The sequence below is a fragment of the Aspergillus sclerotioniger genome (assembly GCF_003184525.1).
Source record: "Aspergillus sclerotioniger CBS 115572 chromosome Unknown BO94scaffold_8, whole genome shotgun sequence".
NCBI lineage: Eukaryota > Fungi > Ascomycota > Eurotiomycetes > Eurotiales > Aspergillaceae > Aspergillus > Aspergillus sclerotioniger.
This window is the reverse complement of record NW_020290998.1, coordinates 543555-571440: the sequence shown is the minus strand read 5'-3', so window position 1 is coordinate 571440 and position 27886 is coordinate 543555. Positions and strand designations below refer to the sequence as shown.

The window sequence follows — 27886 nt, the reverse complement described above, 5'->3', positions numbered from 1 at the left end:
TGGGGAATTCTATCATCGCAAAACTTCGATACCCATTTCATCCGTGATACCACAAAACCATTGTGCAAGTAATATTATTAGTTGAGCACTACCAACGCCGCTAAAATAGCCCAAGTTACAGCACGTGCATCCAGTGAGCACGTCTGACCCGCCTGTTTCGGGAACCAACGCCTAACCAATGCTGTACATAGCTAATGAAGATCTCTATCATAAACAAGAAAAAGGAAAGGGGGCCGTTCATCCATATACACGTCCTCGTGAAGGTCATGTTCGGTAGTCGTCGTGTCGTTTCACATAATCGTCGTCTGGTAACGGTGTTGCATAAATCATCGGCGGAATAAGGCATATCGACGGTCGTTGCAAGGCGTCGTATCAGAACATGATCAGTGCGCTACTCAGGAGCACACTCAAAATATCCATGCTAATGGGAATATAGTACATGGTTCCTGCAGCATTCACTGTAGGGGCTGCATGTTCGGCTGTGGTAGAGGAAGAAGGCGTGGCCGTGGCCGTTGTCCCGCTAGCCGCACTCGTGGTGGTAGTCTGGCTTGCAAGACTTGTCGGGGAAGGGGTCAAGCTAGGCGTCCTCGAAATGACTTTAGAGCCGGAAGGGGAGGATAAAACCGGCCGAGATTGCGAGGAGGCTGATATACACCGGGAGAAAGACTATAGATACGGAGATCGATTTAGCGACTGTCTCTGAGACCATCGTATATGGTGGTAGGAAATGCTCACTCACGGAAGCCGCGCTAGGCGGCTGGGCTTGGCCAGAGCCGGAATAGCTCCATGGGATTGATGTCGACGATCCTGTGGCAACCCAGGGCCAAACATCCGGCGTTGTGAAGGTGTTTGTCTCACGATGAGTACCACTCCAAGGAATAGGAATGCTGGCAACCGTCGAGGTCACGGTGGGGGCAGACTGAATCGATGTCATGGTATCGGCGCCGATGTTTCCATTAACTTTGCCTCCGTTGGCGGTGATTGATGTCCAGTCCCCACTCTCATTGTCGTATGAATATGATGAACCGGTCGAGTAGTCGGTCACTTTGAGAGACTTCAAATACATCGTGTAGGGACCCGCGCTATAATCGGTCACGCCCCGGCCCAGTCTGATACAGATATTAGCACATCGTTTGTCCATTCGCATAGCCGTAGTGATGACTGAGTACTCACCAATCGTGCCCTGTGGGTTGCTAGGGTCTCCTCCCGCCCAGATTCCCACTTTGACTACCATTGGGGTTTGGGGGTATTGGTTGGAGTCAGCAGTCTCGGGTGTAAGCACGCGAACCGTTGTGCCATCGATCTGCCAGACGATTTGGTTACTCGTCCAGTCGACAGTATAAGTGTGGAAGCCGTCGTGATTCCCGGGGTCGTTGTGGGTAGCTCCACGGTTGTAAGTGCTGGTGTCACCCTTGCCAAAGTAGTTGGTTTGCACGAGCTCGTCGTTCCCTCCAAGCCACTCCCAGTCTATCTCGTCCAGATCGTCCGACTGCAAGACAGCACTGCTGACAATGCCTGTTCCGGGAGCAGCCTTCATCACATACTCAACATGCCCAAACATGATGTACCAGTTCGACTGGATCAACGGGGCATCTCCTTGCTTAGCGACGGTGAACTCGGCACCATCACTACCATATGTCGGGCTACCGGTTGCCGTGAAGTCGGACGAGCTCCCTTCAGTGAAGTCATAGCTGGCCGATTTCCCCAGTGCGGGGTCCACGGGGCACGCTTGAGAAAAATTAGTAATGCATGTCACCCAGCACACGTACTCGATACTTACTCTTCTTCAGTGGGTTGCAATTGGTATATGTCTGCGCTGCGACTAAGCTTGCGCCGGAGAGAAGACCGAGAGTCGAGGCAACGAGTGGGAGTCTCATGGTGGAACTAGATACGTTGCTGAATCACGATACAATGTGGACCGCAATTACAGCACAGGCTGAGAGGAGCGGACAGATATCGATTAACAAGATGATGCTTATATTATGGGAAGCCACCTAGCAGCAGATGTGGGTGAACTGAGATGCGAGGGTGCTAGGATTAGGTACGGTTTGCTGAACGGATGCAAGTCCACTTCGGCCGGCACAATCACGAGCAGGAAGGTGCAGCTCGCGGTGGAGAGAGGTCACACTCAAAGCAGCCATTCGAGCGGTAGGAGCACCGTCGTAGTATTTAAGGCACAGGCAAGATTAGCGGCGGAGGAAAGCACCGGGCTCAGCGTGGAGTGGAGGTAGGACTGATGGATTTGGACCAGCCTCCTCGCTTTCTCCGACGCTTCATCTCGGGGCCGTTCATCGCCATTATGCCCGATCGGGCAGGCACCGGGTCGCTCCTGGGCCTCGCTGATTGGCTCCGAGCCTTTCACGGTGACTGTACCTTACGTACGAGATGCGACCTCAGGAAATGAATTAGCCCGACCATAATCATCGTGAAGTACATCCTAGTACTACTTAGTACTACTAGTCGCAAGTCGCATCCAAGGGGAAAAGTCTTTTCCTTGGATCAGGTGGCAATGTTGATGTTGAAAACTTCAGGGTCTTTCTTTCATTTCGGGCGGCACGGCCACCCAAGTACTACCTACTAGCTAGGTAGAAAGCTACCTACTAACCGTCGGTCCAAACCCCAACCAAAACACTTAGGGAACTCCCATACATACCTTACACATGTGGCATGCCGTTATCCTTGAGACGGTACATTTACAACTTCGTCCCTCCACTCGTGTCATATGCATCCATCAACTGTCCTAGTGCAGCTGTTACACTTACAACTTCCAACAATAGCATCAACCGCCACTCGACGGGGCCGATGGGATCACCGCCTGTCCGCTCCACCCCCAGCCTCCTCTTTTTTATCAGGCACCTATCCAGTATCCAAGACCTTGGTGATCCAGAACCACAGCACAACAATTTCTCATTCGCAGCCTTTGCTCGTGGGTCTTCCTACGAAGTAGCAGTTCCTATTTTTGCTCACACGCTACCCTACCACCCCTCATCCCATGACGGGAGACCGCTTCATGGTAAAAGCCTGTTCACCAATGATTTCCCGTCATACCAAAACTCTGTGAAAATACCCCTGTTTACCCGGGTCCTATTCATGGATGAGAGTAGAACATATCCCATTTGCCTTTTTATTGCATCATCCCGTTGAGCCATTGAGCTCAGGCCGATTGTCGTGGCTTCTAGCGGAGCCATTGCAGGAAAATGTTGGCAATCCAGACATTGACAAAGCACACCCAAGCAGCCCACCGATATATATCACAGGCATAAGCAGGCTTCGATTCATCTACAGACAATCCGACACCGTTGCAAACTACAAGTGGACCGCACGAGCGTACCCGTCTCCCCTCGCGCAACTGGGGGCTACCTGTAGAATTTTAACATAATGCAATTCGATCTATTTAGGTACAGTACATCGGATGATGTCAAGGAATGAAAAGAAATATACTTTATGCAGCAACACATGTTTAGACTTCCTGTGTACAATGAAGTCAGGGAAATTGCTCACGTCACTGAAGGACCATATTCTAACCGTTCCAGGTCAAACTACCCCGGCTGCTTTGAACTCTGTCCCCGATATCCTGTTCCTTTGGATGTGTAAGGCGTCATTCTGGAATTATCAAACCGACTAGCTCCTTTCCGATCCGGTGATGAAAACGCGCCTCCACCCTCCAGCAAGAGGATTGAGGACAAGGGTGTACCTGCATGCTAAAATTAGGCTGCCAGGTCAGAGGCATTCGCGGGCCCCTTTGCAATCATGCAATGAAGCAGGTACTGTATGCAGGTAGGCTAAAATCTAAGCTTAAATGAATCCCCACATTACAGTCCACTGTCTCTGATGCAGTAGGGGGGGGGGGCGTTTTTGGCGACCTCGAGGGAGAAAAAATGCACGATATCTACTCTGACTGGTGTCAGGTTTTATGCGAATGGGCTATCTTCGAACCACGAGGATGTCTATGAAACTTTGACTACTAAAACCTTGGTCGATGCAGATACGATGTTTTTAAAATACTAAATGTCTGGTTTTATGGGCCATTGCCGTGGACGAATCTAAATTATTACAGTGGCAGTGTGCAATACTGTCATTCGTCAAGTTCTGACTGCCCTCGCGGAGAATTGTCGGAATTTTCTAGATTATCATGACACCCGTTGGTCTGCCATACGTACGATGAGTAAGTCGTTGGCCGAAAATGTAAAGAGCACTGGAACTGTTTATATGTTTGCATGATATGCTAGCTTCAATATTAGGGATTCACCAAGCTATATTGTACTTCACAAAAGTTAAATCCAAAAGTCAAGATATGTAATCTTGAAGCTGTTTGGTGATCCTTGGCTCAAGTTCTCATCAAAATATATAGTGCGGAACACATTGTTCTTTGCGAACAAACTTAATCAGCAAAATACTAGTAATATAACCGACATCCAGTAGAGTTTGGATAGCATTTATTACTTTGGCTATTAGGCTTCAGAACTATAACGATAGTCACAATTCAATTTTGAAGGTACAGCTAATCTGTTGGGACTTCCAACTTGGGACTACTGGTATAGTTTCTTTGTGCCGGATCTGCCTTTGTACAGATGTGCCATTGATCAGCACCTCGGCAAAACTTATTAAGATAGGACCTGTCATCTAGGCTTCTGAAGAATATTTATCCAGAGAATTACCTAGCCTTTTCCTTTCTTCTCTTCTCTTTTCCTTTTTCAGTTTGGCTCTTGGTTGCAAGCCCGAGAAAAAAGAGCAAATAATAAGTGAAGAAGAAAACATTTGAAATGCCCTAAGATTGTTTCGAACAGCACCTTTCGCACAACTCTTATGACCACCTGGGAACCCAATGGAAATCCCAAACCTCCTTTCCTCTAAGTCGGGCAGAGTCGCTACCCCCCACAACTGGATGGACCTGTAGATTGAATCCGGAATTCTCAAAGGGAAAGAGCGCAAAGGCAAAAAGCATGGTGCGAGATTGTACCAGTGGGGGTCCTGCTTGCTCGGATCTTTATCCCTTAAAACTATCGGCCGTGATATGTCTCCAACCTCTCTAATATGTTCCTAGATCAACCTCCTAGTCACCAATCCCAGGGCCCAGAAATTATAGAATGTTGCCCCAGGGGAAGATTGACTGTCTACCAGGGATGGGATCAGCACAACGCCACAATTGCTCATCGAGAACAGGCCTCCTTGGTCTGGAGTGGGATGACCATGGATCTCATTGGATTATCTGGCTCGGAAGTGTTGGTCAGAGATACTCCGTCGGCTGGTAAAACACCTGTCCCGGACACCTGAAACTTCCAAGTATCACCTGCTCCCATCCAGCCATTGCCGCTTTTACCGTCGAAAATAGGGGTGACTAAAAGTCCCCGACAGACGGCCCTGGCCCTCGAAATTGCCAGGCAACCCGGCATTGATGCGCATCGGAGCCTGGTCGACTAGTTGTGCTTATCTGCTGTAGTGTATGTATCCTGTTAAAAGCACGGACATCCTCACGGACCATGCATTCCCCGGAAACGACACTCCAAAGAGACGTGAATGGTTTAGCAAGTGGATTTGGAGCAGGCGTGGGAGTCTAAATCTTAATAATAAAGATTTCTGTCCACGCCGGAGACGTAAAGTCAGTCTGTATCGGGAGATTGCCCCAATAGTTGGTACGAGCTTTTCCAGGAGCAAAAGGGAACCAGGCCAGTCGGATCTTGACATCATGGGAGGGAGCTTACAGTAGCTTCCGAGCAGCGGTCCACCACCGCCCCCTCCAAAGGGGAGGGAGCTGCTGCTCGGTCCGGTTTAGCGGGCGCTCGTGGTCAGAGCCTCAACGCCTTTCCAACTCTGCGCAGGTTCACTCCTCCCGCCGACCGTCACAACCACCACCACCACCCATTCGATCTCCCCTCCGCCTCAACCATCGCCAGACTTATCCATGCTGGAGGTTCTCTGAGTTTCTCTATTTCTTTCCCCTACTCATCTATTTCCCCTTCTTTTGTCTTTTTCAATCTTTCGCCTCTCCCTCCATCTCCCTCCCCGCCCCCCACCTGTCGTCATTCCCCCGAGCCCGTCGCAGGCCTGAGTGTCTTCGTCCCAGAAATGTGCGATGGCGTTTCCTGACCGCTGCCGCTCACCCTCCAGAACATGAAGCACGCCTTGAACCCGTCGCGCCCGACGCTAAACTCCGTGCCACGACCCTATCTTGCTCGTACTGTGATCACTACTACCCTCGACAAGCGTTCCCTTCCCGTGGTGCATCTTCGCTGAGGCGTTCTGGTTCCTTTTAGAGTTCATATAATCTTTCTCTATACCGACATCGCAGTATCTATATCCCCACGCTATTTGACTGCCGGTCGGATCCATCAAACGTTTATCGCACACCATTTTTACAAGCTTATAATCCTTTTTCTTCTGCCGCCTCAGCATCCGGAGCCAACTTCATTAATGCTTCCCTTTCCTCCCCCTATTTCGCTCTTCGGTAACCGCTTTTGGTGACAACCGGTCTTCTCGCCACAACCACATCCACAACCACAGCCATAACCCCAACCCCCACCGGATACAAGTTGGAAGCATGTCTTATCGAAACAGTGATCAATCTGGGGGTCGACGCAGCTCGGAAAGCTCGGGGGCGCATAGCTGGTTGTCGCAGGAGACTGTCAGAGAAGGTCGAAGCCATCACCAGCAGCACAGTCATGAACCTTCGAACGGACGCAGTGTTTCTCCGTTATCAGGTTCTAGGGATACAGACAGGTAGGATTGACCTCCCCGCCCGCTCTTCCTTTCCTCACCCCTCTTGGCTGGAGGTTCCGGATGGCCTATTGTGGCAGGCGAAACCAAGTGAATGAAGTCTACCCTTGCTACGGGCAACAGATGCCATCTGGAAGCTCTCTCAGATCTGCCCTGTTGTGCTCTTCGATATACTTCCAGACTCCTGTCTTCACTGCCCCTGGTGAATGTCAAATTTATATTCCTGGTCTTGCTGCTGTTCCGCGACTGCAGGCACGTACCATCTGAGGGTCTTTTAAAATTGGCAGAACAAAATAGACTCATAGTCACTTCGGTACTTTTCTGCCTTTACTAACTTGCTTTCAGACCAGATCCACAGAACTGCACATCACCGACCTTCAGAGATCCGAACGATCTATATTCTTCACTTTTTTCTTGGGGTTCAACAGACTTCGCCCCGAAAGATCCACGCAAACCCCCTCAATTTGGCAGTCACAGAAAGGCGTTGGCTGTGTTGGGAACTGACGAACCTGGCCCTCCACCGACAACCAACTCTAGCGCCCGACCGTCAGCATTGAATCTCAATCACTCCGATAATCACCAGCCAGACCCAGAGCCCTCACTGTCCTCTTCCCCTATGATACCACCTACCGATGCCCCCTCTACTTTCTTTCACGATTATTCCGAGCAGGAGCCATCACCTGCGCACAACATATTTCGACCAGGAACCGCCCAAACATATGCAAGTGAGCCATTAGAGCTAGAATATAATGGTGATCATCGGAGGCCTTCGGTAGCCAGCGCAATGACTGTTAGTAGTCAAGGGTCCAAGTCTAGTGCTGGTGCGCTTTTCCGAAAGAAACTGCAGGGGTTTTTTGGCGATGAATATGTTGGGAATGGAGAATCAAGGCACGACTCGGACAACTTCACCCAAAGCTCGGCCACGAAACCTTCGTCTCTCGACCACTTCCGGGCGCGCGAAAGAGCCAACTCCGATGGCTCACGGAACTCAGGAGCTTCACAGGCTCAAAACCAGGCAAGATCCCAAACCCCTCTTCCTTCTAGCGACATCACCCCGTGGCTGTACCAGAGCTATCACGTAAGTTGCAGATGCTTTTCTCGGTCCCCGGTGGCAGCAAGCCAGTCTTGGCTTGTCCGATGTCACATATCCGTATTCACATTTGTATCATTTGGCAAGCTGGAGACTAATCTTCATTCTGTTCTAGGATATACCCCAGTATGGTGAAGCTCCTGTCCGCGAAGCACCCACAGCAGCGACTGATAGTCAACGTGGGTCAATATCTCAAAAGGACCAATCCCGACGGCATTTCAGCGGCCACCGGCATTCGCGAAGCAAAGAAGAGAAGCCGACAGCTGCTGGTGATCTAGCAGGTTATTCTAGTCGTCCAGCGACGGGACGTGACGACCTTTCCCTCGAACTCCGCCCATCTAGAGAAGGCAGCTTGAACCATGTGACGCCGATGACTTCGTCCACAACCCTCGTTGGCCGCTCCACAAGCCCAACCCCTAGCGTTCAAAGCGCCTACTCTAGGGAACAGGGCCAAAATTCACCCGGGACGCAGACGAGTAAACGTTCCTTTCTCGACAAGATACGCCGTCCGAAGCACGGCCATTTGAAAAACATCACAGGGTCAAAAACAGTGCAGGACACAACCAAAGCTGCCAGTTCGAAACTCTCTCGGCGTGAAGCCTCGCCAGCCAGACGGGGACGACAGGGAAGCATTGAAAGCGGAACATCCTCTCGACTGACTGAGACCGGGGACAGTGAGCGGAGAAAGGACAGTAAAGGCCTAGCCATTAGCTCTACGAAGTTGAGGGGTCGTCGAGGTCATGGCAACGAGTTCCCTTCTGCCGTGGAGCTCCGAAAGCCGGGCGTACCAAATATGTGGGCGCTTGATACCGACCTCACTCATATGGAAGGCATAGTGAATCCACCATCGCCAGGTGCACAAAGCAAGATGTTCGATGGGGCTTCGATACGGTCTGAGGAAACACGACGGCCTGATACTATGCCCGCAGGCAATTGGGACGCCCCGGAGAGCTGGCATGTAAAGAAGAATGAGCCTTCCAATCTACTTCCCCAAGACACCTCGGAACCTGGTCCAACCATTTCTGAGCCGGGCGGCTCGAATTGGTACATACGGGTATTTCGTCAAGATGCGACATTCGCCACACTGTCGGGTGGGCTATACTCTACAGTTTCCGAGCTGGTTCAGTTGCTCAGTCGAAAGTCCTTTTTTTCGGATCCTACGGCTAATTACGAACTGATCATGCAAAAGAACGGTCTTTCAAGGCAGGTCGATCAAACAGAGATGCCCATTCTCATGCAAAAACGAATTCTCGAACAAGTGGGCTATACTGAAAAAGACCGTATCGAAGAAGTCGGCAGGGAAGATCACAGCTATATCTTGCGCTACACGTACCTACCTATTAGGATCAGTGGCTCTGTCATTGAAGGCCATGATCCCCCGCTCGGCAAAACTCAACAGAAATTTAGCCATGTGGACCTGACGAACCGAAACCTTCTTACGATTCCAATCGGTCTCTACAAGAAAGCTGCCGAGATCATCTCACTGAATCTGTCTAAGAACCTTGCATTGGACGTGCCAAAGGATTTCATTCAGGGGTGCATCAACCTGCGAGAAATCAAGTTCATGGGTAATGAGGCTCTCCGGTTGCCTGCGAGCTTCGGACTTGCGAGCCGATTGACCTACTTGGACGTGTCGAACAACTGCCTGGAAGACCTGACACATGCCAACCTTGATAGATTGCACGGCCTTGTAAGTATCAAGTTGGCCAACAATAAGCTCACAAACCTGCCTAGCTACTTTGGTAACTTCCAATATCTGAGAAGCCTGAACATATCGTCGAACAGCTTCCATGTATTTCCTGAACTCTTATGCCGCTTGAAGAACTTAGTCGACCTAGACATCAGTTTCAACAATATCTCCGGGCTTCTACACATTGGAAAGCTGACAACCCTCGAGCGGCTCTGGATGACGAACAATATCGTCAGGGGTGCGCTAGATGACACATTCAGGGATCTGGTCAACCTGAAGGAGATTGATGCCAGGTTCAACGAAGTCACCAACATAGACATTCTGTGTTTCCTCCCCCGCCTGGAGCTGGTAGATGTCGGGCACAATTCAATTTCGAAGTTCAAGGGTTCATTCCCAAAGCTTAGAGCTCTAGGCCTTGACCATTGTCCTATGACCCAGTTCGATATTGACGCACCTGTGCCCACGCTGAGATCTCTGAATATCGCCTCTGCAAAGCTGGTTCAATTTCGCGACAGCTTGTTCGATAACTTGCCAAACCTGCAAAGGCTCATTCTCGACAAGAACCACTTTGTGTCAATGTCACCTCACATTGGTAAACTCCGCAAGCTCGAGCACTTTAGCATGATCAAGAATCCTCTTGCAGCTCTTCCTGCGACAATTGGCTGCTTAACAGAGCTCAAGTATCTCAACTTAAGGGAATGCAACCTGAGAAAGCTACCACCAGAGCTTTGGCATTGCCTGAGGCTGGAGACACTGAATGTTTCGTCGAATGTTCTCGATGTTTTTCCGAAGCATGGATGCCCGCAACCCCAGCCTCCCAGCGAAGTGGCTGGTACTCCTGCCGCAACACCTGGCATATCAACGACACCGAGCTACGAAGAGCTCGGTGCTCTCGAAGAACAAGAGGCACGCCGTCCAAGCCAAGCCTCGGGCGGAGCCCTCAGCACCGGGAACTCCCCAAACGGTGGCACATATCGAAAGCCTTCCGTTGCATCTTCTCTAGGTCAAGGTAGGAAGGTGTCCGCAGCATCTCGGTCACTTACGGATGGAAGTCCGTCATCTCGTAAAGATTCGAACTTCTCGCAGCATGTGGCGACGACATTTGCCGGTTCGCTCAGGAACCTCTATCTGGCTGACAATCGCTTGGAAGACGACATATTTCGGGAGTTGTCACTGATCCCAGAGCTGCGCATCGTGAATCTCTCGTACAACGAGTTGACCGAGCTTCCCCAGGGACTTCTCAGGCGCTGGCCTCTGCTGACCGAATTATACATCTCTGGCAACGAGCTGATCTCTCTTCCTTCCGATGATCTCGAAGAAGGTAGCAACCTCAAAGTCCTCCATATCAACGCCAATCGCTTCCAAGTACTCCCTGCAGAGCTCTGTAAAGTTGCGAAACTCGCATACTTGGATGCCGGGAGCAATTCGCTCAAATATAATGTCTCTAACTGGCCCTATGATTGGAACTGGAATTGGAACAGAAATCTTCGGTATCTCAACTTCTCGGGCAACAAACGACTTGAAATCAAGCCTCCTGGCTCATCCCTATCGAATCATCCTCAGTCGTCTAAGCAACAGCCACCATATCTGACAGATTTTACTTCTCTCACCCACTTGCGAGTTTTGGGATTGATGGATGTCACCCTCACGATCACGACAATCCCTGAAGAAAACGAAGATCGCCGCGTCAGGACGTCTGCTTCACTGGCTGGTGCACTCGCATATGGCATGGCCGACTTCCTCGGTAAAAGCGACCATCTTTCTATCTTCGACATGATTGTGCCTCGTTTAAAGCCGGACAAGGTGGAAACAGTCGTAGGGATGTTTGATGGACAATCCCAAACTGGTGGAGGTTCACGGATTGCCAAATTCCTGCACGAGAATTTCGTACACACGTTTAATTCTGAACTGAAGCGAATCCGTTCCGAGCAACATGAGACCGCACTGGATGCGCTGCGGCGGGCGTTCTTGACTCTAAACAAGAACATGGCTTTTGCATGTTACAAGTCTCTGGATCAGGATGTCCGGCAATATCAGGAAGATTCCACTGACCAGAGAAGAGTCCGGTTGAATAAGGATGACATTAATCAGGGCGGTGTCGCTACCGTCATGTACATCAATAACATGGACCTTTATGTTGCAAACGTCGGCGATGCCCAAGCGATCCTCGTCAAATCCGATGGTTCCATGAGGCACCTCACTCAAAATCATGATCCTGCCGAGGCACATGAACGAGAAAGAATCCGCGCTGCCGGAGGATTTGTCTCTCGCACGGGTAAATTGAACGACGTCCTCACCGTGTCAAGATCTTTTGGGTATTTCCACATGATGCCAGCAATTATTGCGGCCCCTCACACCATGCATGTCAATCTTACGGAGCAGGATGAGATGGTCATCCTAGCCTCTAGAGAGTTGTGGGACTACGTGACGCCGGATCTGGTTGTCGATGTGACCAGGGCCGAACGAAGAGACCTCATGATTGCAGCCCAGAAGATTAGAGATCTGGCTTTATCTTTTGGTGCAACCAACAAACTGATGGTGATGATCCTTGGTGTGGGCGATTTGAAGAGGCGGGAGAAGATCAGGACGCGGCCAAGTCTTTCTATGGTCGGCCCTCCCGAGGAACAGATCATTCCCAGCGTTAAGCGTACAAAGAAGCCGCGTGACGCGCCTGGCGACTCCAGGCTCGCTCGATTCGATTACGTGGATGCTCCTGTTGGTGAACTTGCCATTATTTTCACCGATATCAAGAAATCGACAAGTCTTTGGGAGACATGCCCGGATGCAATGCGCTCGGCCATCCAGATCCACAATGACATCCTCCGTCGACAGCTGGGTATCATTGGTGGCTATGAGGTCAAGACCGAAGGTGACGCTTTCATGGTCGCATTTTCCACAACGACCGCTGCTTTGCTGTGGTGCTTCAACTGTCAGACACAACTTCTCGAGGCCGAATGGCCGACGGAGATCCTCGAGCAGCCACAGTGCCAGGTTGTGTGTGATAGTGAGAATAACGTCATCTTCAGGGGTCTATCCGTTCGAATGGGTTCGCACTGGGGAGAGCCTGTCTGTGAGAAGGATCCGGTCACCAACCGCATGGACTATTTTGGGCCGATGGTGAACCGAGCGTCGCGAGTCTCTGCAGTTGCTGATGGTGGTCAAATTTTCGTTTCGTCGGATTTCATGAGTGATATTCAACGCAACTTGGAGATCTTTGCGGACAGTGAACGGGCTGCGTCTACCGGTTCGGAAGAAAGCTATGCGTTTGATACTCTTGGGAACAACATTCGCCGTGAGCTGCAGCAACTCAACAGCCAGGGATTTGTGATCAAGGACCAAGGCGAGCGCAAGTTAAAGGGGCTTGAAAACCCGGAGCCGCTGTACCTCATCTACCCGCATGCCCTGTCGGGACGTTTGACAACCGTGGATAAAGATACGAGCAACGAGCTTGCCCCGACCACCATCAGCAAACATTCTCAACTGGAGATCCAAACAGATCTAATTTGGCGCTTATGGGAGATTACTCTCCGGCTGGAGAGACTCTGTGCCGCATTAGAGTACCCGGGCGAAGCTCTACTCAAAGAACCAAATGTGGCTCTTTTCAATGTGGTCAAGAATCATGGCGGTGAGCTTGCCGACTCGACTGTGATCAGCCTAGTCGAACAGCAGGTGACTCGCATCGAGGTGAGTAACCATTATCCGTGTCCCTGATATGCTATGTTCAGTTACCCTAACAACTTGCAGGTCTGCATTACTACTCTTTCCGTTCGCAACATGATTCGGCCCTTCCGGCCAGGCGATCGACTCAATGACCACGCCATGCCAATTGCAGACGTGATGCAGCAACTGCAATCCCAGCTCACAGAATACCGAGCTCTGAAGGAGCAAATTGACGCCAGTGCTGGCACTGCCACTAGCTATACACACGATCCACAGTATAGCAACGGTGAGAGCAACTCCGACTCTGCATCGTCGTCCTATCTACAGATGGGACCGCCGTCTGACGAGTTTAACCCTGGTGGACCTCGTCGCTGACCTCCACCCTTGGATATATCTCTGACGGAGGCTATTTGCCAACCCGCCTTGTACTTATTGCTATTTACCCCTCTTATCGTTTTGCATCTTTATTTTCACTTCAGAGCGGCGTCTCTTGGGTTGGTGGGAAGTGTTCAATTCGCAGCATAGGTTGGAGCCATGGAAGGGTGGGGTCCGTCTTTCTTGCCCTTTTCTCTCCGTTGTGGTGGCACCTTTCTTCCCCAACTTCTTGGTTACTGTGCATCTAATGAAAATTTAAAAGCGACTTATGATTGTCTCTGGATTTTGTGATGAATGTAGAGGGTTAGGCTTGTAGCGGGGCGTATTTGTAGCACTTGAGGCTGCTTTAAGCCACTATGCACCGGCGTCCCCCGGTGGAGACCTCAGGCGCGTCGGCTCCCGCCCACGTGACACTCGCCGTTTGTTATGGTTTCCATGATTGGGCCGGGGTGCCAGTTCGGCCATCTTCCCCCAGCTCGTCCCCCTCCTCCCTTTCCCTTCCTTCTATCACTTCCCATCGAACCCGTGCTCTGGTTTTATCGAGTCTACGCGCCAATTTGGTCTTTGAGATCAATTTAGCTGCCCAAGGCCTTCAGTGATCTGGCCAGTTGTCTTTTCTTGCCACGGCGCCGCTTGGTTGCCCTGGAGACCAACGATTAACGGCTGCTTCCGTCATTGACGAGCTGGGGGCTGCACAATCAAGGTTCTCACCACCAGAGCGGAGACGGAGAAGATCTTTCCTTCTCAACTTTACCGAATTTTGACCCCCATCCACCTCCCCCTGTTCCCTTATCGAATCCCCGTGGTGCTGATAAGTACAATCATTGCTTACACCATGGCGGACGGTATGGAGTATCTCGCTCCTGATTTTGACCTTAATACCCTCACCGTACCGCGTCTGCGATCCATCCTGGTCAGCCACGATGTTCCTTACCCAGCTTCGGCCAAAAAGGCACAGCTTATCGGTATCCTGGAGGCGGAAGTTCTACCGCAGGCAAGAAAGCTGCTGAGGGAGCGCGAAAGGGTTAGAAGAACTAGCGAAGGCATCACTGATATGGGAAGTCGCGCGACGTCAGTGGTTAGCGACTATGATGAACAACGCGACGTCCCAACAAGGGATTCGATGCCACCCCCACCAACACCATCTTCGGTGTCGACGGCCACTGGAGGAAGAAGAGGACGCTCTAGGGCAAGTGTTAGAGCATCAACAGCTGACACTGAGGAAAGAAATGCTACGGCTACGCCATCCGTGAACTCTAGGAAGTCAGTCCCCAGGTCGCAGTCGAGACGCTACCGCGCATCGGACCCCGAATCGCACGAAAACCTGTTGGCTACACCTGTAGCGACAGACACCACTACCCCCCGGAAGTCTACGACTAGAAAGGTTCGACGAAGCGAAATGACCCCATCGGTGAACCCGGAGCCTCCCTTTTCTGCCATCAAATTGGAGCCCAAGGAGGAGAGTGTTTTCACAGACGACAACCCATTCCAAAGTGGCTCGCCAGCCCGTTGGGATCACAAGAGCCCCAGGCCCTCTAGTCATAGATCGGAGAGGAAAAGTAGTTCGCGGTTTTCCCTCGACTCTCCCGCCTTCAGCAACAGCCTGCGGTCAAGGAAATCCGCGACGCCGATGGATATGCATGATCAATATGGTGCCACTCCATCGAAGCGGTCGTCGCTTGAATTCCCATCCTCGAACTTTGGGACCCCACAGAAGGACTTTGTGCCTATCAAATACGAGGATGAAGAGAGTGAATTCAGTGGAGGCGAAGAATTCACACCAGACGAGCAATTGGCGCTTGAGAGGGAGCATGCGGACTTGATGTACAGTGCCCCAAGTCGGCGGCCACAGAAACAGGGTACTGCAAGTAGAGCTGCTCCCTGGGTTATCCTGATTATCCTCTTTGCTAGCTTCGGTGCCTGGTGGCGCAAAGAAAAGATTGAGATCGGGTTTTGCGGAATTGGTAAACCTACTTGGTCCTTAGCAGAAACCCGAGTCCCCGAGTGGGCCAACGTCATCGAACCCCAATGCGAGCCATGCCCTCCGCATGCATTCTGCTACCCCAACTTTGAGGCTCGCTGTGAGCACGACTTTTTACTCAAGGCTCATCCGCTATCCCTTGGAGGCTTGGTTCCGCTCCCGCCGACATGTGAGCCAGACAGCGAGAAAGCGCGTCGGGTGAAGGCTGTCGCTGACAAGGCCCTGGAGGCGCTGCGGGATCGAAGGGCCAAGTGGGAGTGTGGAGAGCTCGCACGAGATGGTCAAGAGGCGGCCGGTGCGGAAATCAGCGAGTTTGACTTGAAGCAAGAAGTCGGGAGACAACGTCGGAAAGGTATGAGTGACACCGAGTTCGACGACCTTTGGAAAGGAGCACTGGGCGAAGTGGTTGGAAGGGAGGAGGTTGTGACCAAAGTGAAGCAGTAAGTCTTGTTCTTTCCTTCTCTGGAGGCACATCTACGGCAACAGCCTGGACCTTATGGCAGCGCACCGACGGGATCAAATTCTGACGTGTATTCACGGAACTAACAGCGGCGACCACATGATTACAGACCATCTTCTGTCCTCACCCTCACCTCGACCTCTGTCAGCCGACTCCCCCTCACATGCGCCTTCCGCCGCAACATCCGACTCTCTCTCGTCGCGTATCGACTCCCTCTTTCAGTTCTAGTCGCCTGCGCATCCGCCTTGCTTTACGCACGCTCAAGGGTTCGGGCTCGTCGTTCTGACAGGGCCCGAGTCCCCGAACTAGTTGCTACAACGCTCGATCGCCTAGCCACGCAGGCTGCCCTTCACGCCCGTGGTGCTGCTCGCGAGCCCTACATTCCCATTGGTCAATTGCGCGATGACGTCCTCCGTTCCGAGCTGCGCGGCAGTCGGCGGGAGGAACTGTGGAAGCGCGTCCGCAGCGTGGTGGAAGGCAATGCCAATGTCCGGGCCTCAGTTCGCGAGGGCCGGGGTGGGGACGTTGCCCGTGTTTGGGAGTGGATTGGAGGGATAGGCAGTGTCCGAGGCGAGGTTGAGAGCGGCGCCACGGCCGGCCGTGAAGGCAGCAAGGTGCATTTCTCGCCTCTGCCCGTCGAGCAAAGCCGTGACCCATCTATTGGAGACAGTGCGCTGGCCCGGAGCCCGGCAGAATCGCGCAAGTGGGACGAGGGCAGGCCCATCTATTGAGGCCCTCGCTAGCCGCCGGGACCCTGTTCGCTTCATGTGTTAACCCCTTTCTTGGAGTAATATTTTTGCCCTCTACATTATTCTACCACCTCGAGTGTACACTTTTTCCCTTCCAGGAATCCCATGCAGTTCGGTTTCAGGGTTTTGATATAGGAATATCATCATTCCGCGCGCTGTGTTTCAGCTGCAGCCTTTTCGTACAGTAATCGCTGGTGTGGCCTGCCAACTCGACGAGTTTTTGGGTTGTTTGATGAGTGGGGTCGGTCGGTACCTCCTGGAATATATCTCCAAAATTGGTGGCGCCCTTCTTCCGGGCGAGATATGCACCTCATCCCCGGTGATCCGCCGAAGATGTGATTATCGCGAGGAAACCCGTGCATGTAGTACTGTGTAGCTGCGACGGGTTATCATCGGAAAACTCTGGGTTGTGACATCAGGGTGGCGCAAAGACCCGATGGTACGTACCATAGTATGTCGGATCACAAGACCCCACGGCTTCGGCAGAGATGCCAGCCTATGAGGCGGCTATTTCTTTTTAGCTCGGGCGCTTAGAGTGTGGTATCCATGGATGAGGCCAGGAGAGCATCCAAATGCTACCTTCTATCTACTAGATATGTTGAGATCAACGGTAGGGATGGCTCCAATGCCAGGACCTCTGTCGCATCCGACTTTCGGCCGTAAAGGGCGAAGAATTTGGGAATCTTCTTTGTAGCCGATCGCTGATCTCCACCACGAAATGCATATGCGAACCAAGTACGGAGTATCGGGGACATGGTTCAAGATAGATAGATAGTATATGTTTCTCATTATGCTACCGAGCTTGAGTGAGCACCATCCGTAGCACGTAGTCAACCGGAACCAATCACGCAAACGGGAGGAGGGAGCCTGAAGACCGAAGACCGAAGACCGAAGACTGAAGACTGAAGAGACTGAAGACTCAAGACCATAAGAATTTCCATAGGAAGAATGAAGAGAAGGCGGAATCTAGGCCAAGTCCGACCGGGACTAGTGGTGGTGGGCCGCCGGCACGTGAGTTGGAGCATCGCCTTGCGATGACAGCCGAAACCTCCTCGACTGGCTCAACTAGATCCCATTTTCCTCAGCTAGCCATCCTCTCAGCCTGCATCGGAGTGAGTCTATCCCCTGCTGCGGTCGGCCCAGAGGCATTAGGATCGTCGCCATGATTTCCTATGGAGTTTCTGTGATTTTGGGTCCCAAGCTCGCGGACTCCGACCTCCACCACCGTATGAAATGAACTGAGTTGGGGGGAAACCAGGCACTCGGCCATCAACAAGGTGGTTGCCGGCTGGACTACGCACCCATCCTAAGCTTCGCAGAACCAGTCATTGGGCCATCCCCCGCTCTTGGTCTGTGCCACTCAATCTCTCTTCCTCTTCGCATGCGTGAGTGGTCACGCTGTGCTAAGAACCTCTGGTAGCAGGGCAGGATTGTCGACCAAGACCTTCTTCGACCCAGTGGACTAACATCCTGGACCCTCTGTTTGTTCCGTCGAATTTTCTCTTGAGAGCCTATCAAATCCAGCGGATAAGATATCCGGCCTGAGACGGCCATCGAATTCGTGCAGAGCATCCACCGGTACTTTAGTCACCCACTGGTCCTACGTTAGAATTTGCCCAAGTTATGCTCGCACAATTCCAGTAATTATCCCAATGAATCTCCCCCCTTTGCCCCAAGGATGGTTCGACCGTCGAGGAAGGGGCCCAACTTGACAGGTCACTGCGAGCGAGCTCTCTCATCCAGACAACCGCCCGCGGCAGAAACAAGGAAGGGGGAGAGCAGCCAATGACCCAAATCCAAATACCGGGGATCCAAGAAGGGAGAAAACCGGTAGATCCGCTCAAAGGGGAAAAGGAAGAATCAAACCGAAGGATCCAGCGACGGTGGGAAAGCATATAATTCGGGGAATGGGCGGAGGGGCCCCTAGGGACATTAGCTGCGCATCGTCCGTCTTGGTTGACGAAGAATGCCTAATCTCACTCCTGGCTGACCGCTGCTGAGTCGCCTGTCTCGAGACGAAGACTGGGCTTGGGTCGTCCCTGATGGGCGATTGGGATTGCCATGCAGCCTGCTCGTCCCAGTGGATGACTGACTTGGTGTCTTCGTCAATGCAAGTGTCCATGCGCCCCATTCTACCCAGGCGTTGGTCCTCTCTCGGCTCCAGGCTTTTTGCTCTGATACTTTCTCAGATTGGAAGGTCCTCAACCTGCCACACGCCCAACGATTTGCTGTGCCTGGAACGACTGGAGGAGAGCCACACACCTTTGGGGACGGCCCGTGGGCCTGCGTAGGCCCCGATGTGTCACAACTTCTCCGATTCTATTTTTCCCTACCTGTATTGGGCCGTAATTTTTGAGTTTTTGGGGATTTTTATTATTTTTCATTTTTTTGACTCCTTGTGTCAAACCGTGCATTTCGAGGGCCCCCCAAATTCGCTGGTTGTTCGACCGCCCGCGGTACGGCTGGTGCGACGACGCTGCAGGACTTTGGGCTAGCTCCCTCCAACATGGATGGGGCTGTTTCTAAGATGCATCTGCTGGCGAGACTGTGTGCTGTGTGCTCCTAGAACTTTCTACGTACCCGCGATCTTATCTGGCTCCTCGCTGGCCCCCTCCCACGGGCCTCTTGCTTTCCTTCCATCGCTGCTTCTCCTCCCCTTCTTCCACCATATACAGCCAGCTTGCTCTTGAAAGTCATGGCCCAACAAGGGTCTGCGAAACCTTTCCGTCCCATTGCTCCTCGGAGGGTCCCAGAACCCCCGGCCCCGGCCTCTGCGCCCGAGGAGGGCAAAATAAAGCGAGCCTCCACGGCTTGCGGGGAATGTAAACGACGTCGAACAAAGGTAAATCCCGGCCCAGCTCGGCTTCTCCAGTGGCCTTCCCCCCCCGGGGGGAATGGCCTTTCCCTTCTCATGCACGTTGATGTCTCCGTCGCTCACATTGAGTCCCCTTGTCTTGCTCTTCCTGTTCTAACCTGGGTGGCCGCATCACAGTGTAGCGCCGATACTACCGGCACTCCGTGTGCTGAATGCCACCTTCATGGCCGGGACTGCGTGATCGATGAATTCGCCGACAAGCGACGCAAGGTTTCCGTCAAGCGGACCGAAGAGGCGCTGAAATATTACCGTGGGCTTCTGGATGCCGTTCTCGAGACGATTCGCTTGGCTGATCGTCCCTCCGTCGATGTATTTGTCGACTTCGTCCGAACGGGCGCGAGCTATGATGAAATCCAGGCTTTTATTGCCGAGTCTGCGCCTAATGATGCGATGAGCATCCCGGATGGGGTGGATTCTGGGGTGACTGACAGCAATAACAACAGCCCGTCAGCAAACTCAAAGCCCGATGGCGTGGCCCGATGATCAGAACCGCACAAACTGCCTTATATCAGCTGGATGACCCGGTTACCTTTCCCGACTACGACTCCCACCCCTGCACGCAACGACAGTCCCGATGTTTCGACTGGATAATAAGAGGCAACCGCATGTGTCTCGGGGACGGAGAAGAGTACGAAAGAACAAAAGGGGCTGGGTTATGTGAAGGGTGATTTGCGTCCCTTAGTCACTGTTAAACAAATGAAGTGAGAACATTCATTTGCCAGGCCTACCAACCACAGATATCTTTTATCTACTGCATCCTTTCGCCCCCTTTCTTTCTTCTATGTTGGCCTCGGCGTGGTATGGCGGTGCAAGTGCCGGGTGGCTCTCTACGCCCTCATTTCGATACCCTCCTATGCAATTCGAGACTCTGACAATCAACCCTGGGTGACTAAGGTGCTGTCTAACTAGCCTGCTGGAGGCGAGGGTCTCTAGCTATGCATATTGCATATACTCTACGAACCATAAAGTATCCGTGGATGGGGACTACACTGGGAAAGGAGGTGGGGACCATCGTGCCAACGTGATAGCTTATTGGTACCGGTGTCAAATGGGAACAAAGCGCCACAACTGCAGGCGTCCATTCTTCACCAGCCCGTCATATATCGATCGACGGGCCTGAATAGCACGTTAAGACTGCTTGGGGAGGGGCCAGGTTGGGTCGCCGACAGCAAATCTCGCATATGCAGATCCGCCCTTGATTGGGCCTGGCAATCATGCTCACTAATCCGGCACTTTCATCAAGTTGCAGGCCACTTGACCTATCAATCCCCGCCGCCACGCTCGTCATTGTCTTGTTTGGTCCATCCAATATATGGTTCATGCAAATTGGGCCGCGATCTTGTTGACTCCGACCACGTCAGATTGTACGAGAAACGGTGGTGGCTTTGCGTGCAACTGGTGACTGGGTGACTAGGTGGCTAGGGCCGTTGGGGTCCACTTGGAGAGATCCGTCAATGCTCGGCGTGGTTGGGTTTGCAGAGTGGGTCATGACGATGGTGAATTGGGAGGATAGTTGAGCCAACAGCGAGCTAGTCTGTTGCCTTATGCATCGCTCCGACGAGGCCGCATAAGTCGTTATGCACTGGCTGGGTGGAGTTCTGCAGCTATTCATGCGTTCTATCTGGTGCATTCCCCCATCAGGACACCTTTTAATCCACAGATTGTAGCCTCCATTGAATAAAATGGACACTCGTCATTGTGTAACATGGGATGTTGGGCTGTAGCCACAGGAGGTTAATCCAGCACTGCCTCGCCCCATCACTGCAAGAAGCCGAGGAATCCTGCCAAAAGTCCTGTCTTGGTTTCCTCGTATCTAATGGCCCCATCATCTCACCCTATCCAGCCGTTAGATTGTCGATAGGTGACATTTCTCTGCACTGCCCTTGGTCTAACCAATCAAATCCCATACAGCCAATGATACATCGAATAGGACTTTTGGAAGCAAACTTAATAGCCACGATATTACGGAGTAATTTATGTCTTATTGCTTACGGAATAGAATTCCGAGGTACCTTAGCTTGCTACCGTTTCATGTAGGATGTATCTACTCTTGATACTAAAGTATATCGATTTATTCATTATAGAAAAGACAAGAGAATAAGCAAGGTAGCGCTTACTTGTTGAGAACTAAAACTCTAGTCAGCATGTAGGACTGAGTTAGATGTCGCTACTGGGATTCCTCGGTCATATTACTGATGTACAGGACAAGGATTAGAGGTGATGTCATCACCACTCATTGATTCCCTACCCCTCCAGTTCGAGATATGTATAGTAGGTAGAATTTGTGATATCATATGGTATTTATGCCGACATATACTTACTATACAACCCACTCCATAACGATGAGTGTAGTCTAATCTAATCAGAAAGAAATAAGGAGCTGTTCTGTACGATGTGTAGGAATTAGCGTTCGGTGTATATTGTCTGATAATAGGGCATTCTCCATTCTTGTTTCTTTGGGGTTTGTTTATGCTATAGATGGATACTATAGATCGATAGAACGGAATGATTCCAGGGATCCGGGGGGCTCGTATCCTTGGTTCCGCCATAAGTTTTGTATGTATCGGATTGGGCTGGATCTTGTAAATGTAGGATGATGGGTTCGAGAGTCATTCGAATCTTTGTATAAGAGGCCAATTTCTATCTTTGCTGGTATGCTACTACTACTACTACTACTACTATTATTACTACTACTACTATTATTACTACTACTACTAAGTATCCTCCCACATTCGATCCGAGTCATGACATTACTTGTTCATTTATCTATTTACACATAATAAAGAACATACTGAATGGAACAATACACTTGGCTTTTTTTGATACAAGGAATAGATAGAATATTGATACTAAAGAAGTATAAGAATCGTACTCATAATAAAAATCATCCTTCATGTCATATAGATAGATATACAGAGCAATTCTCAAACCACATGGCGCTTTCATTTCCACCGCAGTGAATCCCACATTCATCCTAGATGATTTTACTCATCATCCATTAATAGTCGTATACTATATTCGAAACACACTTGTATTTTGGTTCCGGTCCTCTCTTCCCCTCTCTTTACATACGACAACCCCCCTAAATAGATAGATACATCCTTTAAACCCACAAATAATAACCCCAAATATCACGAAGCCACAACAAACAAACAAATTGTAAATAACCGAGAACGAAATCCCCAGGAAAAATGAATTGTTGACAAAAAAAAAGAAATGAATCTCGTCAGCGGCAGGATTTGAACCTGCGCACGCGAACGTATCAGATTTCGAATCTGACGCCTTAACCACTCGGCCACACTGACTATTAGATAAGATTTTAGACTAATTAATAAAATATGTGGGTAAAATGAAAAGACGTAGTAGAAGAGCTAAATAGGTGATAATAATGTAGTGTGGTTAAATAGATCATGCGTGGGTTTGGGGGATTTGGTTGATTTGTATCGTAGGGGTGGGTTAGGTACGGGCGGTTTGGTATGGGATATTGTGGTGTATTGTAAGTTTCTGTCGTAGATTAGATACAAGATATAACCTACATGTGTGAGTTTGTAGTTTCTCCCTTCTGGGAGTGTGTCTTTGACTGAATTAGTAGAGAAGCTATGTAGTACGGTATGATATGGTCATGGTGCCTTCTCTCATGTAACTGGAGGTCCAAATCAATTGAATTAATGACAAGAGTATAGCACGCATCTACACAAACCGACCCGGGTCAATGCGAATCATTCTCATCGTTGCAGGAACCAAATATTCAAAGTCATTGGCCTCTGCCTTTTCCATAGCATCCTCGATTCTCTGCCGACTCGCGACCAACTCCTGCGCAACACCACTCCAGTCCACCTTTTGCTTGGGCACGTTGACTTCCGAGAAAGACGGGCTAATCTCCACAGGAACCAACTTTCCATCTTTCTTGCATACCCGTCCATCGACAATGACGGTGTCAATATCACGGATCGACGAGTGCAGAACAATCGCTGCTACTGGGTCCTGTTCGCTCGCGCAGATCATTCCCGGACTTGTTCCTTCGAAAATGACGAGATCGGCAAGCTTGCCTACCTCGATAGAACCCAGTTGGTCTTCCATGCGTAGGGCTCGAGCGCCCTGGATGGTTCCGAGGCGGAAGACATCCTGTACGGAAAGGCTCAAGGAACGAGGAGACTTGCCGCTATCGAGTACTTTCTCGTTACGGAGAGCCCGTTCGCTCTGCAGTGCAAGACGCATCTGGGTAGCCATGTCGCTGGAGGTGCTACTATGGCAGTCGATTCCGAGAGAGCTGATATCGCTACATCCCTCCTGGAAGCAGACTGGAAATCCATGTCCCATTTGTAGTTCAGTGCCCGGGGTGGAGGAGATCCAGGACTTTGCTTTGGAAAGCTTCTCGGCATCGGTGGCGGTGAGATGGGTCGCGTGGGAGAGAAGGATGTCAGGTCCAAGAAGTCCATAGCTGTCGAGGAGGTCCACGAGCGAGTTATCGCCTGTCCTTGTTAGTGCGGTTCATCTTATGTGAGTATAACCTACTGAAGTGGCCCCGAACGTAGTGCGTGGTAATGACCTTTACTCCTGCTTTGCGGGCTCGGTCGTACAATGATACTATTGTATCTTTGGGAAGCATGAGCCCGTCAAAAGCCAGTCCAATCTGTACTCTACCGTCGCCAAACGGAGCGGCAGTAGCTAGATCGCTCAGCTGGTTTAATACCCAGTCGTCAAGAAGATATCCGCCTCGTTCGATTTCCGGCTTCCATGACTTGACCGTCGGGGTAGGTGTATAACAGAAGACGGATCTGATTCCTGACGAGACAGTGGCCTCAATGCCATTGAATGCTACCTTGGTAAGCTATAATAGGATGATGCCGATCTACCAACTTACAATGAGCGGCGGACACGTTCATATGAGCATGATCCACGACTGTCGTGGTCCCTGCATCCAAGGCCTCCAGACAGCCTGCAAGCTCACCCCAAAAGATATCCTCAGGGGTGTAATTGACATGTTGGAAATTGCCTACGCAGGTAAGTAAGTCGCGCTAACATGAGAGGAAGACCGACCTGTCGGCATATACTCCAACAAAGTGTGGTTAGCATGGCGGCCCTTTAGCTGCGTCTGCCACAGGTGATGATGCGTATCGATAAATCCAGGCGACACAATCTTGCCCGTGCAGTCTATAACCTGGGTTTCCACTGACGGGGGTGCAATCTGGGGCGCGATCTGGGCGATCTTGTTCCCTTCAATCAACAGAGAGTTTTTGCGAAGCGGCACAACGTCATCGCCGGACGGGACGAGAATGGTCGCGTTTCGAAGGAGGATTGTAGACATTTTGGATAATGATGGATGAGGTGATTGACCTTTCCAATGGATGACGGGGTGGCTTTAAACCTCCGCTCCTTATCGCTTATCACTATTTATATGTACTTAGTTCTGACAGCTTCGTCCTAAGATGCGCTCTGTCAGCAATCCTTCCGCTTGCCTAAGCGATTCCTCCAATAGAGATCCATACCTGATCCCACTCTCGCCAAAGTATATATCCGACGCAAAAGTAGTGCCACCCAGGGACCAGTTGCAAGACCATGGACAACCTATTTATGGACAGAGTTGACTCCTAGCTGTGCGGGCTAGACGGAAGAGCGAATCGTATCACTGCTTCAGGGAGCCCATAGTACTTCGGAGATGATTAAGTGCTGACTCGTAAACGTATAAGTCGAGTATATTCCTCTCTTGATGGCACGACGTTCCTAGTTAGATTGTTTTTCAGTCTGCTTAGAATATCTGAACATGGTCAGCATGGTCTGAAAGTGTGTGGCATGTTGGGGAGCAAATAAGGAATAACTGGTCCAGTTGCTCCCATAGATGATTTGCAGAGTTGAGAGAAGTAGACGAAGAATAGAATCCCATTGGAACCTGGAACTCACCTCCCAGTGGTTCTCTGTCGACTACAACGGACTCAATCAAAGTGAGGAATGTATGCAAACACATGACCGGCCGGACGAACGGGTTCCGATGCCCCCCGCCTGACACTGTCATGTCATGCCATAGCATGTGGGTAAACAAACCCGTCAGATATCTATAATATTTGTTCAGTGATGCATGTGAAAATCAACATTGATCTTCATTCCAGCATCCAACAGGGCAAGTATCTATCAAAACAACCCCTCTATACACCCTTGTTCTACCCCCTCTCCCTCCCCCATTCTACCCTCAGACATTCCAGACCCCAGCCATATAACACTCTCTACTATAGAGCCTGTACATCCATTCCACCACTCAAATCCAACCCAACCCAACCATCTATTCTAAACCAAACCAAACCCACCAACCACCCTAAAAACAAATCCCCAGCCACCCAAAGTCTAATCTATCACCCCCGCTATACCCCTCTACACCTCACATCCATCCCTCTCCCCCACCATCTCCCCAATATGTCTATTCAACCAATACTCCCCCAACACCTCATTCCCCAAATTCTTCGCCCCATCAATCCACCCTTTACATTTCTCCCCACTCCCACACGTACACTCAAACGGCTGATCCATCTCCCACTCCGTCGAGGGGTAGAAAAACGTCAACGGGTCCCCGGCCTTCAAGTCCCGGTCATCCACCACTCGGATTTCCATCTTCTCCATGTCGAAGTTGATGGTCGGATCGCAGGAATGGTTGCAGTAGACTAGGTCTGAGTTGAGTTCGATGTGCGTGTCACGGCCGGTTTGGACCGACGTGTAGGCTTTCTTGGACGGTGTGGCTGTGGTTATCTTTGTGAGGAGGGAGCCGGCGGGTAATGAGACGAGGCTGTAGGCGCCGCTGGCGAAGGGGAGGGGGCTGCGGTGGATGCGGATTAGGTTGGGGTGTGTTGGTGGGGGGGTTGGTGAGGGGTTTGGGGGATGGTGGTTGTTGTTGTTGTTGTGGTGGTGGTGGTGGTTGTGGTGGACATGGTGGTAGATAGATTGTAGTAGTGGCAGTAGTTAGTGGCGTTGTAAAGGAAGACTGAGGGGCAGTGGAGGGGTGGGTGACTGTAGGAAAACCAGGACGTCTGATAGTCTATTTAAATACTCGTACCTGCTGCCATGCCACGGCACATTGCATGGCCGAGGTGTCTACGGACGAGGGGACGAGGGAACAAGCAGATCCCGAGGCGTCATCATTGGCAGAGGGGCAATCCAGCTGTTTATGGTTATCTGGTGGATCAGCCGAGGTTCATCACGTAATGGTCTATTAGGCTGCATTAGATCCTCACGACTAGTGACGCCTGCATACAACCTCCCAAATACAGTTCCCGGCGTTAGTCTGCGGAAAACATGCTAGTAGCGGCTTTGCACAACACATTTTTCACCCATACGGACATGATTACCCAACTTTAACTATCACCATAATCATGATTTAAAGGCCCCTGATATCTTTAAACCCAAATGTTAAGCGGAATCAGAAGTTGAAGCTATATGATAGAGCTTATATTATAAATCTTCATTATGGAGATTATAAAATTAGTAATAATATATATAGTTTAAACCAGGCTCCGTAAACCATTTTTTTAATAATCTAGAAGTATTTTTTATATATTAATTACTCTTTTGTCAAACCCTAGGATCGCTTCCCTGTTCCTGTTAGCTTAGCTTTACTGGTATATATACCTTCAAACTAAATCGAGATTATATCAGACTAATATCTATCTAAGAAGGACTAGTCTTAAACAAGAGAAGAAAAATAAGGCTGAATAGTGCCATGTAGCTATCGGTAAGTAAGTATAGATAAGTATTATTATTAAGCTTTTCTAAATATATGGTTACTTAAAGACAGTATTAAAGATTGGATTGAGCATGAAGAACAGAACTAACTAAGTACATGAAAGAGTGTCCTTATATATCTGTCCTTTATATACTAAGTCATATATCTTCCTATATACTGTATATTATATACTATATACCTGTTCATATACTATTCCATATACCCGTAGTCACGTGATGCGTAGCTGTCCCGGGTGTTGGTTACTCAGATCAGGATTCTACTTGATAAGAGTTACTGTCTGTCCGGACGTTGCCTTCTGCCTGACGAGTCCGCCTTACTAGTAGCTTTAACTAGCAGGGGTCCGTAACAATAATCATGATTAAGGATTAACACTCTTTATCCTTAATCTTGGAAATCCAGAACAAGATACAAGAAATAAAATAGTTTATTAAGCTTAATATTATAAATATATATTATTGTATATACATTACAGAAGATAAAGAATGGAAAACCATGTTCAGAATAAAGTATAGATACTTTAAATACTTGATTATACTATTTAGCCTTACCAACACACCTGCATT

At 50.4% G+C, this 27886-nt stretch overlaps 6 protein-coding genes and 1 non-coding gene across 7 annotated transcripts; 3 read left to right on the top strand and 4 right to left on the bottom strand.

Moving 5' to 3' along the window:
* Positions 1 to 598: 598 nt before the first annotated feature.
* On the bottom strand, positions 599 to 1877 carry BO94DRAFT_554994 (glycoside hydrolase family 16 protein; the record flags this gene model as incomplete). Its single annotated transcript, XM_025613758.1, has 4 exons — positions 599 to 697; positions 740 to 1109; positions 1170 to 1728; positions 1781 to 1877. 4 exons carry the CDS (start codon positions 1875 to 1877, stop codon positions 599 to 601), a joined length of 1125 nt encoding a protein of 374 aa, XP_025469544.1.
* Positions 1878 to 7498: 5621 nt separating this feature from the next.
* acyA (adenylate cyclase acyA) lies at positions 7499 to 13529 on the top strand (the record flags this gene model as incomplete). The annotated part of the gene is made up of 3 exons (XM_025615579.1): positions 7499 to 7792; positions 7920 to 13178; positions 13239 to 13529. 3 exons carry the CDS (start codon positions 7499 to 7501, stop codon positions 13527 to 13529), a joined length of 5844 nt encoding a protein of 1947 aa, XP_025469543.1.
* A 717-nt stretch (positions 13530 to 14246) lies between these two features.
* On the top strand, positions 14247 to 16782 carry BO94DRAFT_380406 (putative sister chromatid separation protein (Src1)). The gene is made up of 2 exons (XM_025607260.1): positions 14247 to 15950; positions 16080 to 16782. Exons 1-2 carry the CDS (start codon positions 14365 to 14367, stop codon positions 16699 to 16701), a joined length of 2208 nt encoding a protein of 735 aa, XP_025469542.1. The 5' UTR covers positions 14247 to 14364; the 3' UTR covers positions 16702 to 16782.
* A 2492-nt stretch (positions 16783 to 19274) lies between these two features.
* Positions 19275 to 20514, top strand: BO94DRAFT_380387 (uncharacterized protein). Its single transcript, XM_025607259.1, has one exon. It carries the CDS (start codon positions 19415 to 19417, stop codon positions 20075 to 20077), a length of 663 nt encoding a protein of 220 aa, XP_025469541.1. The 5' UTR covers positions 19275 to 19414; the 3' UTR covers positions 20078 to 20514.
* Positions 20515 to 22818: 2304 nt separating this feature from the next.
* BO94DRAFT_t115 lies at positions 22819 to 22899 on the bottom strand. The gene has a single exon. It is a non-coding gene; the product is annotated as a tRNA-Ser (tRNA).
* Positions 22900 to 23284: 385 nt separating this feature from the next.
* Positions 23285 to 24902, bottom strand: BO94DRAFT_461834 (Metallo-dependent hydrolase; the record flags this gene model as incomplete). The annotated part of the gene is made up of 4 exons (XM_025607951.1): positions 23285 to 24066; positions 24110 to 24412; positions 24459 to 24590; positions 24635 to 24902. The coding sequence occupies 4 exons, from the start codon at positions 24900 to 24902 to the stop codon at positions 23285 to 23287; spliced, it is 1485 nt and encodes a 494-aa protein (XP_025469540.1).
* Positions 24903 to 25602: 700 nt separating this feature from the next.
* BO94DRAFT_564534 (uncharacterized protein) lies at positions 25603 to 26954 on the bottom strand (the record flags this gene model as incomplete). The annotated part of the gene is made up of 2 exons (XM_025614430.1): positions 25603 to 26399; positions 26929 to 26954. The coding sequence occupies 2 exons, from the start codon at positions 26952 to 26954 to the stop codon at positions 25961 to 25963; spliced, it is 465 nt and encodes a 154-aa protein (XP_025469539.1). The 3' UTR covers positions 25603 to 25960.
* Between the last annotated feature and the right edge of the window lie 932 nt (positions 26955 to 27886).